Source organism: Anas platyrhynchos, chromosome 8 (genome assembly GCF_047663525.1).
Source record: "Anas platyrhynchos isolate ZD024472 breed Pekin duck chromosome 8, IASCAAS_PekinDuck_T2T, whole genome shotgun sequence".
Classification (NCBI taxonomy): Eukaryota; Metazoa; Chordata; class Aves; order Anseriformes; family Anatidae; genus Anas; species Anas platyrhynchos.
The window spans coordinates 22,291,545-22,309,711 of record NC_092594.1 but is presented as its reverse complement, the minus strand read 5'-3'; the positions used below and the strand labels follow the sequence as shown (position 1 = coordinate 22,309,711).

Below are 18,167 nucleotides of genomic sequence, written 5' to 3'. Positions count from 1 at the left end.
CTTGCCATTTTTTTCTTTTTTTTTTTTTTCCTGTGGCCATTTTAGGTGGTGTGTTCTGAGGAGTACAAACATGTAGCCAGCTAAACAATCCCAATATTGAGTAAAATAAACTACAGCAGTAGATTATGCCATTCTCTAACTCACATGTGCTTAGCCTAGATGCCATTATTTCTAAAGGTGTTGGGGGGAGGAGGAGAGGAGGGAACACAGTGCAGTGCAGAGATTCCTGAGCTGACTTAAAACTGGACAGTTTATATATGTTAGTGAAGCACTTAAACCCTCTTAATACACTTACTTGTTGCACAGTGCAGTGGGACAGCTTCAAGATTTATTCATGTATCCCAGCTGGCGTGGCTCTGAGTCACAGTGCTGTACTGTGGGACTGAGTTGGGGGTCTCTACCTTGTGATCCACTTGCATAACATAGATGTCTCCTCAAAATTTACTTTGATTTTTGCAGCTGTAGCACACAGCCAAGTGATGAAAATGCATCTAGCATAGCAGTTGCTTTGGGGGCTTGCTGAACCTTTCTCTCATTCCATCGTAATATTTAAGAGTAGTCTTCACACCTTTTTGCTTTAGGGTTTGAAGTAATCATCGACAAATGTGTTCTTATGAAAGTAGGTATTTTTAACACCTTCTTTTCAGCATGGGCACTGTTGAAGACAGAATAATAGACAAAGTAAAATGATGAATTCTTCCGGTATGGTAATTTTTGTGTTATTAATCAATCTTATCTTATTTATCTGTGTGGGGTTTTTTTGTTTTTGTTTTGTTTTGTTTTTTCCCAGAAGGTACATTTCAGTGTAGTGTGTGCCTACTTTAATTATGACTTGTAGAAAGAGCAGATTTTAATTACAAAACACTTTCTTTACTGCTGAAAATTTTCAGAGAAAATTAATTTTATCAAGCTCTTTCTAAACCCTCTCTACTGGAAGCCAAAAGGGACACTAAGATGTTATAATAATGTATTTCAGTGCTGAAGTATGTACGCTTAAACTGCAGAAAGTAAACTTGAACCTGCTTGAAATTCTTGAAGGGTGGTGAGAAAGTAGTGCAATTTTCAATGTTATGCAGGAGCCAGATTAATCATCACCTTTGAAATGTAGTGCACATTTTCGGAGGGAGGATTTAAAATGTGTGACTGAGAAGTGGAAATTCAGCTTGTAGGAATAATCAGTGGGAGGTGTATTCTTGCTGTCACAAAATCTCCCTGCAGTTTATAAAGGTGATGATAGTTGCCCAATCTTAGGTCTCCAAGATTGAAAATTCTGCTCAGAGAATGTCACATCATTTTGCTGAGCTGCGACTGTACCATTTCTGCTGAGCAGAAGTGTATTCACATGTGCCATGTGACACAATACGCAGATGGTCTGGGAGTGCAGACTACATCACATAGGTGTAAGATGTGCTGTACTGGCTGGGCTGGCTGAGACGATCATATACTGTATGTGCAACAAGTCAGGTTTTACTGAAAATACTGAATTTGTGGAAGTGTCCAAGACACTTTGGATGTATGTAAGCATGGCAAAAGTTACTGTGCTTTAGCTCAGGTTGCTCTGTGTCATGCAGTCAGGAATTAATATGAGAAGTCCTCAGAATCTACCTACAAGGTTTCCAATGTCCAGGGAAACTCTGATACTGCAGTTCTAAAATAGACAATTGTGCTGCTCTGTAGTTTTTAAATGAGCCAGTGGACTTTACACCACCTGAGCAAGCTCATTACTATTCTTTGTGTTTTTATCTGAAAGAATGTCTCTTGCAGGCTCTCCAATTGTGGCTGACCATTCAGGAAGAGTACGGATATTATCTGGAGGCAGGCAATTGCAGATTTCAATTGCTGAGAAGTCTGATGCTGCATCTTACACTTGTATTGCTTCAAATGTAGCTGGAAGTGCAAAGAAAGAATACAGTTTGCAAGTATACAGTAAGTTACCATTAAATATTCTGTTCTGAAAAAGGTGCGTTATGAAAGTGTCATCTGTATAGTGATGTTAAACTGCAAAATGTCTACTCTGGAACAAATGCAGGATACTCAGAGGAGATAAGTAAATATAATTTTTATGATTTGGACTTAGAGTTTGACCAAGAAATCTGTTTAAAATGCATTTGACCAGAGATGATTGCAGGGATATAGCCCCCTTTACTTAGTGCACTGTTTCTTGTCACTGAACTGTATTAGTGATAACAACTAGTTGAGCTTAGATCTTCCAGTTTTACTGCTAATTCGGTATTTCAGTCAGAAATAAAGCGAGGTATTTTTAAACAATCCCATGAAGAAGATAATCTCCAAAAATATGGATGGATTGACAGAATATTGAGCAGTCTTTTTTAAAATTTCAAGTTATTTTCCTGTTTTTATTTTTAAAATCGCCTGTAAGTTACTTTAACAACACTTTTATTTTGTGGGCTGCAGGAAAGAGAGGTTATTTGTCACTTCTCAACCCCGTGGAAAATGTTATGAATTGCAGAGTGCCCCTAACTGGGCTGGCAGTAGTGGCCTGCAATAACTGTCTTCATTAAAATGCTCATTCGACAAGCTTGATTACTGCTCTTTTCAGAAGCAGGTGAATATTCTGAAATGTAGCTTCTAGTTGACTTGTAAATTGTGTTTCTTTTTCTTTTGTAGTTCGCCCAACTATATTCAACAGTGGTAGCCACCCTTCAGAGGTTGTTGTCACCCAGGGAAATGAAATTTCTTTGGAGTGCAAGGTTCAGGGTATTCCAGAACCAGCAGTAACATGGATGAAGGATGGCCATCCGCTGGTCAGTGGAAGGGACATAGGGATACTTCATAATGGTCGCTTTCTTCAACTGAGAAATGCCCAGGTGTCAGACACAGGCCGCTATGTCTGTGTTGCTGTCAATGTGGCAGGGCTGTCTGACAGAAAATATGATCTAAATGTTCATGGTGAGTATGCAAAAAGTGGGGCATACATAACAAACAAAGTAGACCTTTAAGTTCACCCAAGGATATTCAATAAATAGTTGTGTAGCTAAATTTGCAAACCATGTTTATTGCAGGCATTATACATAATGCAGTTTCAATTGCAGATGTATTACAAAAATCCAAATCCAATTAAAATCTTACCTCTGTCCGTGTGAATATCAATCTACCCCCTAGCTACTGTATTTCCCAAGAGGAGAAAAGCAAGATACAGTACAATTTCATATGATATTAGGATGAGATTCATGGTAGGAAATATTCTGTTGGGTTCTGTTTTGGGAGATGGAAGTTAAGGTTTAACCAAGAACACCTTACATGTGGCCTCTACCAGAAGACAGTCATGAATATAGACAGTATTCCAAGTATCTAACAGACAAGTTCTCTTGTTTTTTACTCTCAGAAGAATTTAAGATGGTACCTCCAACTATAATTCATTGCTGTAATTTTACTTAAAAATTACTAAAAATTACTTGATGGAATGGATTATAGCATGATGCTATGGTACAGCCACTGTAACTTGAATGGAACGTTTTTTTGCAAGTGTTTTTTAATGCCTCATATAACTCTGAATATTTATGTTTTAAAAGGATAAAACCAAGAAAGAAAGGGAGTTCTATCCCTAAGAAAGGGAGATACTCCTTTCAGGAGTTACTATGCGACTGAATCAGGACATCAGATTACAGGGGTTTAGCTGCAATATTCCTCTGCGAATCCCACTGTATCACAGAGGCTTTCAAGTGTCTTTAGACAGAAAAATTAGGTAGAAAAAAAATGTACTTTTGACAATGTTAGAATTTTCCATATTATTTTGTTAGATACTGGAAATTATAATTAATGTAGAATGGACAGAACTCCTGTTACTCGTTAGGTGCCTTAAGACATTAGACAAAGGTAATAGTACTGGTAGAATTAAATTTTAATTTTTCCATGCAGCTGCACCGTTTAAAAAGAAAAGTCATTATTGTAATAAATCTCAGTTTTGCACTGATCCTCACTTGCCAAGTTTATCGTAGCTTCAGTGAATTATTATTTGGTTGACAGAATGTTTTGAGAGCAAAAGCTTTTTGATTTGTTTTGAAGTAACTTTTCTCTTATTCTGTAGTTCCCCCAAGTATTGCTGGTGACCTGCAGGTGCCTGAGAACATCAGCACTGTGGAGAAGAATCCCATCTCTCTGGTTTGTGAAGCTTCGGGAATTCCCCTGCCATCAATAACATGGCTCAAGAATGGCTGGCCTGTCACTTTGAACAGCTCAGTGCGCATCCTCTCAGGTACAGCACATATTTAAAGCTGTAGTTATCTTTGAAAAAGGGAACGGAGTGAAGAGCCTTCTGAATCTGTACTGTAGGTATTTCACATGGAAGAAAGTTTCATTAATAATTGTGTAAAGACATGGAGAGAAGAGAAACTGTTATCCAAGGTATTCAGTAAATTGTATCAGATCATGCTGGAGTGCCTATCAAATAGCTAAAGTAAACTGTGTAAGTTGTTACCAAACTTTACATGCGTGGGTCAAAGGTGTGGTAACTGTTCAGTCTTTGTCATGCAATAAGCCATAGTCCTAGCTGTATGTCAGTCCAGTATCTGTGTTTCCAGAAATACGTCAGATATAGATGTATTTGTCAGTGCTGATACATAGAAAGCTATAATATGACATTTCCTCTCCCCTCAGATGAATACAGATGACCATAAACAAAATACATCTTTCATTTCTCTGTGTCTGTATATAAAAACAAATGGAAATCTATTCATGAGCCTCAGCAATTAATGCATGTAAATACTTACTAGCCCTGAAGCTAATTGAATCTGACCTTCAGAATGTCATTTTGTAAAAGCTGGAGTTGCATGATCAGTCAAGGACAGCACAGAATATTTCATTAGCAAGTATAGTATGAAACCCAAGGGATCTGGAGAAATGTATGACAGGTGTTCAGAATGACAGACCCAATTCACTGGGGTCTCATTTTTCAAGCTGGCATAACCTACAAAGAACTACTTCAAGCATCCTTTTATGACAGTAGCAATTGACAGACGCATGTGAAATAAGAGGCCTTAGCACTTGTTTCTGTAAACCATCTTGCAATACTGTAGGGAAGTGAGAGTATTTGACTAGCAGCAGCAGTTGTGTTTTTTTTTTTGTTTACAATAGGAAATTGAGTTAGCAACCCTTGATATTAAAATGGAAGTTGTGTACCAAGCAGGCAACATGTTTTGCTTTGGCTTCTTGTGTCTGGAAATCAGCTTTGTGGACTGTTCCTTTGACTAAGAACTGATACATATAGACAACAACAGAGATGTTTCTTTTGATTTTGGGTTTGCCACCAGAAATCTCATGAAAGTAAGTTTTCACAAAGTTTCTAATATTCTAACGTAGCCACCATGCAAGACAAGGCATCCTACAGCATGAACATAAGAAAACTATCAGAAAGGTAAAGAAACTAGAAGCTCAGCTAAGACTGCATTTGAAGCTGGAATTTATCAGGCATTTTTTCCATCAGTGTAACTTTTGACGTTGCATGTAGCCCTGTTTTCTTCTTTCCTATTTTTAATTATGGCACATGGAAAAAGGGGTGGTGGTGTCTGATTATTATGCAGTATCTGAATTAGTGTGCATTCCTTTTGGTGCATAGTTGCCATCAACAAAAATAATGTTTTCTGGGCTTGATTGTTCCTACTCTGTTGATTTCTACACCCACACTAATATCACCACCCAGACTGCAGTGTCAGGAAGGGTGAGACACAAGTAGATGTTTATTGTCTCTGAATGTTAGCTGCAGTGGGAGGGGGGAAGCAAGCCAGAACTCAGTGCTTTGTTTTCCAGCAAACTTCATGCTTTCATATAGTTCTTTGGAAATCTACATATTGTGGTAGTGATCTGTGACCAACATGGCATTTGAGACTCCCTTTGTGCTCGTATAGCTGTAAGAAAAACAACAACAACAAAAACTCTGACTAATATTTAAGAGGTAAAATACTCTGCCAAAGCAATATTTCAGTTCTGTTGATTGAAAACATACTTGGCATTGTAGATGATTTAAATGTGTGGACACACTGCTGGCAACTGTCTGTTAATTCAGATACTATGCTGCTGCTTCCTTTTGGAGATACTTGATATAGTTCCTTTAGGGGGAAAAAAAAAAGTTTTCACTATGCCACCACATCTGCCATTTTGCAGACCATGCATTAAGCTTCATATTAGCTTTAGAAAGGAGAGACGTTTTTATTAAGTTGTAGCTGAATGTTAAGAATCATATCCTGTCTCAGCACGGGAGCTCTGGGTATGCAAGTGTGTGAAATCATGGAAAGTTAGTCTCCTACAGGCAGGTGTCTGTTTCATTTTGAGTCTTACGTAGCTTTGTTCAGGGTATGGGTCAGAGAAGGGATCAGGGTGACATGAAACTGCAAGAACAGAGCCTTCCTCAGTCCAGCAGGTGTGATTTCTTCAGTGAAAGAAATCTATCCATCAAGCGGGTTAAGTTTCTTCCTTCAAAGCACATGACCAGGAACATAAATTTGTGGGATACATCCTGGTAATGAGACCCAGTAGAGATACACAGACAAACAGTTTAGATGTAGTGTTCTGTGTGGTAATGATTGTTAATGTGAGAGCAGCTGATGAGAAAGTGGAAAAGGGTAAGGGATGGCCACCACATTTGTTTTTACACTTAAATGGTCACCAATGCCCGTTTTGCTGTTCCTCTGCCAAAGGGATGCAATGAGAAGTTTTGCTGCTAGGTCGAAGTGGGGTCCTATGGTCAACCATACAAGTGTATGCATGTGTTTATAAAAAATAGACTTATTTTTCTGTGTACATCACTCTGTCTCTTTCTCTCTCTGCTTTATTATTTTTCCCGTACAGTCATGTAGATTCCAGTACAGCAAAGTACTTAGGTAAGCAAAAGTCCTGCTGTCTTAGACACTATTCTGTCACGATTTCCTGCACAGAAGGAATGTGCACAAATCCTACGTATTGCAGACACAGTGTGCCTGATACATCCAGTGTCCGCACTGAACCAATGAATTTCGAGTGGGCTGTACCTCTGATGTGTTTGTATATAGGTTGTGACCTGTCTAGAGCAGGTTGCATTTTCTCTGCATGCTCTTTCTCTGCAAGTTTTCAGTGATTTTAATTTGATCTGTTGATTTCTTCCAGAAAACAATTGATTGAAGAAAAAAAAAAAGGTGTGGGAATGGAGGGAGAAGGGATGTGTCAGGGTAATTTGGCAATTACTGGATAGGAAGAGTATTATAATCAATGGAAAGCATGGGTCTAAAAATACTGGGAAGCTGAGGAGCTGCACAGGGACACAGCAGTTATGGGAGTAGGAGTAAGGTCAGTTTACGTTATTCCTTGTATAACAAAAATAAGCACATTAAAAAGAGGAAAGTACTCCTGTAAATTTAAGTAAAACATAAGAAATTGGAGCTAACAATTTGGGAGCAGGTTGGTTGGAGTAGAACTTTAATAATTCTACATTTTTTTCATTCTCAGGGGGTAGAACACTCCGTTTGACACACACAACTGTATCAAATGAAGGGCAGTATACTTGTGTAGTGACCAATGCTGCAGGAGAAGCGAGGAAGGATTTTGACCTTTCTGTTCTAGGTAGGTACATGATAATTTCTGTTACAATAGAAGAAGAAAAGATACGGGGCTATACTGTATATTTTGCTGGTATTTAAAAAATCATTATGCCAAAATAAATGTCCTTAGGGGAAAGAAAGAAGCATCTGATAACATGGTTGGAAAATCAGGTGTTAAAGAGAAATTGCTTTTACATGTGAATTTGCTGTGTTCTTAGTTTTTAAAAACTAGGATTCTTCAGGCATAATTTAGAATAACTGGCAGTTACTTAGATTTTGTGGTTTGTTGGTCCTTTTCTGAAAAGGATCTGTGTCGACGTACCTCTGGCTTCAGTTACGTTGTTATTTCAGTATCATGGAAGTTGGGGGGATGCTTACAGCCTGATTCCCACCCTCCCTTCAGTTGCTTGTTGCTCATAGCTTCTCTGTGCCTTGAATAGGATGAACAATGTGAATCAGATTATAGGTGATCTGGAAAAGTGGGGAGGTTGTTTTTTCCTGGTCTGGTTAGTTTTCAGCCAGGTCAGTTCCCTGCTTGTTCACCACATAGCCTGTAAATGCCAGTGCTGGTGAAAGGAAGATGACAAGAATGAGTGGTTGGGGAAGTAGCACTGTTTCCTTTGTCACCAGCCTGAATTTAAGCTGTTTTAAAGTTGAAAAAAACCTACAGCCTCAGAAAACCATGTAAACTGTTCTTGTTCTGTCTGTTGCACCTAATACTTGAAGGCGGAAGAGTGCAGCCCTGTATGATGATGCTCATGAATTAAAATCAGCACTGGGTGTAATGTGTATCGCTGACTTGCATGATGATAATCTGTTGCAACAAAGATGTGAATGCAAAGCCAGGGCCTACAGGGAGATTAAACACTGGAGATGGAATCAATTTTGAAAACCAGATCTCTGATCCAGCAGAAATTTTCAATTCTTGGAGCTTTTGGTATTGTAAAGCAAATAGCTAAGTGTGGTAGTAGTGGGTGACCCTGCTAGCATATTATACAAGCACAGCAGGCTTATTAATGGCTGTTTGGAACTCATAATGTGAATTTGTGTCACATTACTTAATTCCCCTCCCACTTCCTGCTTTATGGTTGAGTAGCTATTTATTATTTATATCAATGATTAGCAGGCCTGATGGAAGTTGTCTTGCAGCATTACTGTATATAAATTGCCTTAAGTTTCCAAGTGCCTTAAGCTCTTGAGTGCTATCAGTTTCCCTTGCCTTCAGCTGACTTACGCATATTCAGTCTGTAAATGATAACTTATTTTCATGTCAGTTCATGTTTATTTGATGAGCTCATGGAAGTGTAAGTCTGGTAGAATGGAAGAGATGTATAAACACTGAAAAGCATTCATTGTTTTACTGTTTTCTTTGGAAGGTGTTAGTAGCAGGGTGTTCATGATGCTTCTGGGAATCTCTCTTGCATAGGCTTTGTTTGCCTTGAAGACAAATGCTCAGTGAAGCTGATTTCAAGTGGGCTGAGTGGAAAATTCCTTTGTTCAGTCTCTTCTTCCCTCCCCCCAGTAATTTCTTTGTCCTTCTAGAGGAAAGTTACAGGAATGTGGTCTGATGGTGACACAGACTATTCACCAGCTCACTGTAAATAGGAACCATACAGAGACATCCTGGTGTTTCTCTAAATTGGTGTAGGAGATGCAACAGGCAAGCCAGATTGCATGGAGAACTTGGTGTAACAAGCCTAATACTTACATATTTGCAAAACATTTGGTGTGGCTTTGTCTTAGTTCTGAAATGTGTTGACATCTTACTGTGTTATTTTGGGGCCAAAGTGATGAGTTGCTCTGTTTATGCATACTAACTTCTGGCCAGACTTATGTCCTGACCTGTATAATCATAGGTTATATTTTATCCCATCTAATTCCTCCAGTTGATGCATCTTTGTCTTGTCATATTTGAACACTAGGACACATATCATATGTCATCATACCTGTACCACAAGGGGGTAAAATTGCCAGTACCAGCCACATCTTCCTGCATACTAAATTCTGCTAACCCTCATCTTGCCATGTGTCGTGTTCAGAAACCAACTTCTCAATGTGCTGAAGCAGCATTTTTGCTGCTTCAAATTCGAAATCTCTTTTAACTGAAATTCGAATCTCTTTTAACTTTTCATTTTCCCTTACTCTAGTTTGCACTCTTCATTAGTATGGAAGATCACATGTATTGTACTATTTTTCTCTTTTAACAGTGAATTCTGCATATTATCGTGGTTGTTATTTTAATAAAACTTTCAATTCCAACTTACTGGTAGGTCACAAATAAGCTGTTGAATATATTTTACTTCCTCTTTTTTTAGACCTTCCATATTGGCTGAAAGTTTGCATTTTATAGGATTATTAAAGAGGAGTATCTGGCTCCCTAGTCCAGCATTTTTGTTATAAAATTTCCCCAAATCTCTTAAAGATTGGGATGCTTTCTTATAATTGCAGGCCTCCTTTTAAATATGTAATACTCCATGCCTACTTTGATTTCTAATGCCATTTTCTTTTATCCTGGATCTACAAATACCTCTACTTTGAACGAAGCAGTTCATCAGTGCTCTGGAAGTTTGTGGGCCTGAGAGCCTCCTCACCAACACATTGACAGCTTGGCCTCCCTCATCCAGTAACGTGTTAGTCTCTGTGGTCCTGTTGACCAGGATTAGTTGGAAACACGTCATCAAGTAGTCAGTCACGCAGTACAAGTTTCTTGTACAGAATAAGCTATTCAGGATATGGATAGGTATTTTTAATGGTATGGCTTTATCTTTTATTTCCCCAGAGAAACATGATTTGTACCATAGCAAGATGTGTAATTTGTTCAGCTGCCTCTCCAGCAGCTGTAATTGCATAAAACACTTTTGTGCCTTTACAGAGCACCTACTTGTTGGCAATCTATTGTATTGCTTTGTGTGCTTGTAAAAAAAAAAAAAAAAAAAAAAAAAACATATTATGTGAACAAGCAAGCTTTTTTTCTGTCCAACTGCTTTTGTTGTTGTTTTGTTTTAAATCTGTTCTTTCCCTAGACTTCTAGATGGATGCTTTCAATTAATGTTGGAAAATAACTCTTAAACTTAAGCACATTGTTTGAGCAAATGAATCATTTGCTGCTTAATGTGAGTGAAGCAATTTGTTTGCAAACTTTTAAAACTTAGTGGTGTATACAATCAAACCTGGCCTTATTAGTAACTCAAGTGTTCATCCATGTTGCCCTAATAACCATACTCAGAAATGTGGGGAATATGCCTCAGCACCCTGACTCTCTTTCGCTGTGAAAAAAGTGAGGTGGTATACTCAGCCTATGGCCCTCTCTTGTCCTTGTCATGGATCAATCAGTATGTTTAAGGGGTGCAGAACAGAGGTGTAGCTGTTGTCCAGGCAGGGTAGCTCTACACTGTTTCTCATCTGGAGCTATTTTTGTCAGAGCGGAGCCATTTATTGATTTCTGTGATTAAGGGAAGTACATCCTGACACACATGGCCTGAATAAGTCTTTGCTATATTTAAACTGTTTGTAAGTAATAGCTGCTGGTATTGTCTCTTTATTTGATTCCAGTGCCTCCAGGGATTGTGGGTGAAAATAAGCTGGAAGATATGAAAGTGAAAGAGAAGCACAGTGTTACCCTGACATGTGAAGTGATAGGTAAAAATATACAGTATTTATACCTTTACTGATCTGATCTCATAGTGTTGATCTTCACTGGTTCTGAACAGGGTGTTTTAAATGGAATTTTCAGTGGAATTTTAAAATTTCAGATTTAACCTTAGTGCATGTGGCAGGACTAGCACCCCTTGTTTAAAGGTAGTATAAAACGTAACCAAGAGGTTAGGTGCTGTGGTATTTCTTCTCTAAAGTCCTGTAGAATTTAAGAGGAGGTATATATTACTTCAGGATGTTCAGAGACTATAGAATATATATTCCAAAGCATCTTCCTAACAAATATATTGTAAGGTGGCATCAAAATTAAATTTTTCTGTTACTCAGAAATCTTGGAATATCCTGGAGGCTATACAACAGCTAATATTTGCAATTCTCTTAACTCCATTAAGGGAATCCTGTACCACAGATCACCTGGGTAAAGGATGGGCGACCTCTAGCTGAGGATGAAGATCACAAGTTTCTGTCCAGTGGGCGTTTCCTGCAAATCACCAATGCTCATGTCACTGACACGGGGAGATACACATGTATTGCATCCAATACAGCTGGAGATAAGAGCAAAAGTTACAGTCTTAATGTACTTGGTAAGACAGCTGGGCTGGCTCTTAGAGAAAAAAATATTAATCTCAGAAAAAAAAAAAAAAACACAAACAGATAATCACATTGGAATTTGTCGTCTTTTAATTATAGCAAGGTTTAAGTTGCCTGGCTATGATTAAAGTTTAATGGCTATGTAACTGATAAATGACAGTAGTTCAACAGAAACAGCAGTTCCATGCTTTAAACAATATAGAGGTAGAAAATGCAGAGCTGTAAGAGGACCTTATCTGTGGTGAATAAGCAAGTCAGTATGTTGGCTTACTGTGATTCAAGGAAAGAGTATCAGATCGTAATCTTATTGTAAAAGCTGAAACCATCTGCAGTTTGCTTTTTTCATAATAGTTATTGCATAACCAAATACAAACAATGGTGAATTTGTTTTCCACATCCTCATTTCCTAGGCTCATACCTCCTACCAGTTTGCTGCACACAGGATCATCAGGCAGCGAGTCTGCCAGCTGCTGTGCAAGAAGTGGCTGGCATCCTGCTGACCTGTGTTTGACAAGATCTAAGGGTGGATGGATTCCACCAACAGGGGCTGACCTTTGACTGCAGTACAAAACATAAAACCAAATGAATGCTGTCTGGTTCTGGTTTTCAGTATGCCTAGTAGGAATGCCTCACAGCTATTTGAGGCTGGAACCAGATTCTGAGGCTGAACACTGAACACAAAAATGGCTTTTCAGAGCGGTCGTTTCTCTGTTTGATGATTTTGTTGCTCCTAGTGTCTCCAGTCATTGTGGGTGCAGACAGCTATGGCAATGCAGAAGAGATCACTGTTATCCTCAACAGCCCAACATCACTGGTTTGTGAGGCTTATTCCTATCCTCCAGCTACAGTCACCTGGCTGAAAGATGGTAATCCTTTAGAATCAAACAGAAATATCCGCATTTTGCCAGGTAAATTTTTTGTTCTTGTTGAGAACTAATATAATGTTTTGCTCTTCTATTGTTTGGTTACTGCTACATTTTTTTTTAATAAATCAAGTATATTTATGTGAAGTGCAATATTTGTACCATTTTAGTACTGGCAATTCTATTATTTTTAAGTGCTTCACAACCAACTGACTAATTATGTGTATTTTATTTGTGTTCAAGTATTTATCCTTTTGTTCCATAGAGCTAAATGGTAGCAAACAAGTTAATTGGAGTTACTAATGAATGGAAGTATCTTGAAATTAAGTGTGGGAATGAACTTGATGGAGAGTGAAAAACAACAAAGCTAGTGATAAGAATGAGGTGTCATTTTTCTATGCATTTAGTAGTTTGCAATTTCTAATTTGTGGAGTAACTGTTACCTAAAACATCTATGGAGGTTGAAAACAGGAAAAGGCTTTACTTGTAACACTGAAGTAATGTACATGAACCAGTACTTTAGCATTATTAGCTGCAGCTGTTCGTAGAAGGAATGAGTCTTGATATTGACAGCGAGGAAGTGAATTATTACATGGGGGGACAATCCTTAGGAATAGAGTCTGGAAAGAGTTGTAGCCAAATTAAACAGTGACTAATCTCTGAGAATGCAGACAATATAAATCATAAACAAGACAGTATGGGAAGGAAATTGATGGATATCAAAGTTGTAAAGGCCACCTGAAGTCTTAAATCCGACTGATTCATTCATATTTAAATTTCATTTCACATTGTAGCTGTTGCTTCTATCCATTCTGTGGAGAGAGAGTTGGGGGCCTATTTCATGTGAAATACTGCACTGAAAATGAAATGCAGTTCAGAGGCTCACATCTACTAATTTATGTTGGATATTCTCGTTTTGCTTAGTTTCAGTGGTAATGCCTACTTTTCCATTTTCTGTGAATGAAGTGCAGAATCCTAAGTCACTTCTTTCTAACTATCTTCAAGAAATTTCTAATAAAAAACTATGTTAACAGATTTTCCAAGATTTTTCCAACTAACAGGTGTTGTGATCCAAAGCACTGCTGCGAATTATACACTCATTTATTGCAGGGTATACATGGTGGTAAATATTCAGTTTCTCAAGCTCATCTAAGGGTAGAATCGAGACCAAAGGATTGAAAATATGCTGCAGAAATTGTTTAAATAATCAGAAAGAAAAAATATAATTTAGACCCTATTAAGGAATGACCTTTTTTGGCAGGTGGTCGGACCCTGCAGATTCTAAGTGCACAGGAGGACAATGCTGGGAGATACACCTGCATAGCCACAAATGAGGCTGGAGAAACTTTGAAACACTATGAAGTGAAAGTCTACAGTAAGGAGATGCTTCCAATATAATTTTTTTTTGTTTGCATTCTTCCATTTTTTTCAGTGTTACCTACCCTGGTGCACAAAGGGATTTCTGTTAGTGGTTTTGTTTACCAAACATCTGCATTAGCTCATGTCATTTCTTGAAAGGTACTGGAAAAGTTTGCTGTTGCATCCTTTACAAGTGCTGGTGTAGGGCCAAGAATCTTTGTACCACCAAGGGGAAGACATTTAAGAAATGATGAACTTCAGTTTCTTTTGAAATACTTTTGGTCGTGATTTTAAAATCAGGCAAATGCAGTACAATAGATGTGAGCAGAGAATCTCATGAGTACTGAAACTCTTTTAGAAAAAAAGGAGGGGAGTTCTAACATCTAATGGAAAACTTTCTTGACTAAGGTAAAACAGGAGGATACTATTTTTATATCTTCCTGTAAAAGACCGTATGCACAAAAGCTTTCCCATTCAAGCTTTCCTGTCAACACATTGTCCTTTGGGCATCTGTGCCTAATATTCTATTTTAATGCTCGAACTCTTCATTATGGGCTCAGTCAAGCATAGTTTCTCATCTCTCTCTCTTTTTTAATTTGCTAACCTTTCAGTCTGAATTGGAGTTTGGTTTGCTCCGTCACAGTAACCATGTTGTTATTTTAATTACACAAAGTGTAATTACACAATAAGGCCCCATTGGACTAGGAATAATGAGAAGAGAGTTCATAATTGAAGTATGACTATATAGCACCCCCGGCCCGGCCCCCCACCACTGCCATTGCAACTGTCAGCTATTATGGTACTGTAAGCATTAGGGAGAGTTTAAGATATCACATTGAAGAAAAAAAAATAAATTCTTGAAAGCATTTAAAAGAATTTCAGAGGTATTATGAGACCAGGCTGGGGGGTTGTTTAAGAATTTTGAAATGTTCTGTTTTCATTCTGATTCAGAAGGAAACAAGATTTTGCAACATTGGGGTTTCAATTGAATGGAAATTTTGAGTTTTATCCAGTTACTCTGAGTGTGGACTTTGGTTCTAACATATGGTTCTGAGAATATTGGTTTCCATTAAAATGCTTTTTAATGACTGCAGTACACTGAACTTTGTAGAATTTAAGCCAAATGCATTAATAAAGTGCTGTAGCTAGGTAAGGCTATAGTAGGTTTGCATGTCTACAAATATTGAATACGGCTGAACTATATTAACTGAGCTGTGGGAAAGAGCCAGATTATATGGGGAATGCACTTGGTTTTCCCAGGGTTATTGTCTGGGTTTTCCCTTTGTCCAGCTAGTTTTGAAATTCTGCATAAGACAGTATCTCAGGAAGGTCTCTCTCACTCCCTTTGTTTTTGTGCAGTTCCACCCACCATTAACAAGGGTGATAGCTCAGGGATGGGTCTCTCCCCTAAAGAAGTGAAGATCAAAGTAAACCACAGCCTTACCCTGGAGTGTGAAGCGCATGCCATTCCTGCTGCTTCGATCAGCTGGTACAAGGATGGACAGGTCAGTGACTACTTCAATTCCTTCTAATAGGTGGATTTCCTACAGAAACAACTGCATATTCGTTATCACTACTAATGAACATTTATGTAGCGCAGCACGCTCGCTTGCACTGCTAAAGTCAGTAGGAAGTCATCTTCCCCTGTCTCCTGCTGGCAGAATCACCCCTCGAGTCTGTTAGGATGCTTGCTGCTGGTCAGATCTTTGCAAATTGCCCCTCGTTTCTTTGTGGGTGCCCGGCAGTACAACTGAGACATCAGCCATGGGGTTCCCAGGGCCTACTGCTGGCCTGTGCTTTAAAGAGGGAGGGCTCTACCTAGAAGTAGCATCCCGTGGTATTACCACATGTTGCTTTGCCATCATTTGTATTCCCCAAAGGCCTTGGTGCAGAATGGCCCCATGCTTGGTTCCTCTAATTGCTGCCCTTGCAGAAGTTGCAGAGAGCCTCCCACTTGGTTCTGGCAGAGTGTGCAAAGCCACAAAAGCATCTGGATCCTCTGCGAGGGGGAATGAGGCATGGTTCCTGCCACACGCAGCCTTCGCAGCAGCATCTGTCTGGAGGAGAAGCAGTTTTAAAGGGTGATGCCACAGAATCGTACTGATATGTAGCCTATTGGGAGTTGCTATAAATAACAAAGAAACAGTGCAACTCTTGTGTAAGGAAGGAAAACATAACAGCTCTTGCTTTAGCTGTTGTTGGCAGGGCATATATGTGGCAGACTGCTGCATCTCTGCAACTGGACCAGCTCTTGCTGGATTTAAGGAGCATGCAGAAACAACCTGAAGTCACAGGAGAGACTGTGTATACACTCTGCTTGCTTTGAGCATATGCTGTAATTCTAGGCCCTCCTGGGCGTACTGATTATATTGCCAATGAGAATTGAAAGGGCCCCAAAGGAGGATAGTGGTTATAAGCAGCTTGGTGCCATTGACAGAGCACTGACATCCAACAGCTTTTTCTTGCTATGCCCTCAGGAAAATGGCTTCCATTCATATCTGTGGACTGAATTGAAGGCCATGAACTAGGTGACTCCCTAATGTGTTCCATTTTTGTTATTGAGATGTAGGTTATATTGCTGTAGTCTGTGTTGTCATGTGTGACGTAACTTGTAGGTACAGTAACATCTAATCCTGTGTATGTCTACTGCATCAGTTTTATGTTCACACCATGTCTTTGCTGGGCAGCAGATTGTAGTGGTTGTGTCTGTAGGGTGAGTTAGATCAGGTTGTAAAACTTACAGAAAACTCTTTTCTATGTGTAGGTTTTCCATCAGCTCATCAGCTTGTCCAGTGACTTCAGGGGTTGAGTCACCCTGCTTTAATCAGATGCCATAAGAGCACTTGGCAGACGAGGGTGGCATTGCTCCTTTCAGCAGCAGCTAGCAGACAGGGTTAGGTGTGATGTAAAACAACATCCCCTTGGGAGACCAGCTACCAAGATTAGAAAGGTGTATATACACAGTGTCTGACAAAGATGAAAAGAAAACTGTCTCCAGTGTTAAGGGCTTGGGGCTTGAGTAGAGTTACTCCAGGAGGAACAGCTTTTGGGCTGAGGGAATGAAGGAGGAGAGCTGGGCTTGCTACTGTCAGGCAAAGCTTTCCTTCCCCTGTACCACCTATGGCCAGGGATGCCAGCCCAGGAGCACCTGGCTCAGGACTGCACCCCAAGCGGCGTCGTAAGCAACTGCTTCCCTTGCATGGATTGAAAGTGGGCCTTGCTGACAGCATAACCAAAGATTGAAGAATGTTTGGTTGTCAGTGTTATCAAAACAGAGGAAATACTTAAAAAAAAAAAAAAAAAAAAAAAAAAAAGTTCTTATTCCCAGTATACTGCCTTAGGAAGGATTTTGCAACAATCATAATTTGACCAAGAGAGATGATGTCATACTGCTACCACAGATAGGGCTATTCCTAATTTATGATTTCCATATTATTAATTAACATGTTAAAAATACATTACAGCCTCTTAAACCAGATGATCATGTCGTTATCCAAGCCAGTGGCCATTTTCTGCAGATTAAAGAGGGTCAAGTATCAGACACTGGTCGTTACACTTGTTTGGCATCCAATATTGCTGGAGAAGATGAAGTGGAATTTGATGTAAATATACAAGGTAAACAGAATTCAAATAATAAAATTCCTATTTTTTTTTTTGGTAGTCTGAGCCTCTTTATTTATGTTCTGGAATGTTGGAATTCTTTATAATTTTTGTATCCTTTAGCCCTTCTTGGTCTGTTGTAAAACTCTTTGTGTTCTGTGTGGTTTCTATTGCATGTATATTTAGTTCATCTTTAAGAAATACGGTACTTGATTCTTCTTTCTTTCACATGTTGTGACATGGAGTGTATGTAAAATCAGTGAAATGCTGTCATAGATCTGATCTTCCTCTGCCTTACATGAAAAAGTTTTAGTTTAGCTTTTAAACTGAGAGGTTGTATTTTATTAATTGTGTCAGGTAGTACTTGGAGGCTCCAGGCATAAGCACCCAGTTGGCCTACACGTTGTGTAAATACAAGACATTCATTAGTCATTTCTGAAATTTTAAACAAAATTAGAATTTGATTAAAAGCAGGTAGTTTGCTATTTTAATAATTATTGTTAATCAATACCCTCTGTGTCTTGTTATCAGGTCCTCTTACATTGTTATTTATTAGCCTCCATTCAGTAGA

General features: G+C 38.8%; 1 protein-coding gene across 5 annotated transcripts in view; it reads left to right on the top strand.

Moving 5' to 3' along the window:
• Positions 1–18,167, top strand: part of HMCN1 (hemicentin 1) — a 194,479-nt gene that overhangs the window by 115,121 nt on the left and 61,191 nt on the right. For all 5 annotated transcript variants that reach the window (XR_011810836.1, XM_027462404.3, XM_027462405.2 and 2 more), the window contains exons 44-53: positions 1,765–1,926; positions 2,629–2,910; positions 4,049–4,216; positions 7,438–7,551; positions 11,082–11,168; positions 11,576–11,767; positions 12,509–12,682; positions 13,899–14,012; positions 15,356–15,501; positions 17,461–17,611. Coding sequence is in view for 4 of the 5 variants with exons in the window: in XM_027462404.3 (XP_027318205.1) it covers positions 1,765–1,926; positions 2,629–2,910; positions 4,049–4,216; positions 7,438–7,551; positions 11,082–11,168; positions 11,576–11,767; positions 12,509–12,682; positions 13,899–14,012; positions 15,356–15,501; positions 17,461–17,611 (1,590 nt within the window). In the remaining variant the exon portion in view is untranslated. The remainder of the gene's footprint in view (positions 1–1,764; positions 1,927–2,628; positions 2,911–4,048; positions 4,217–7,437; positions 7,552–11,081; positions 11,169–11,575; positions 11,768–12,508; positions 12,683–13,898; positions 14,013–15,355; positions 15,502–17,460; positions 17,612–18,167) is intronic.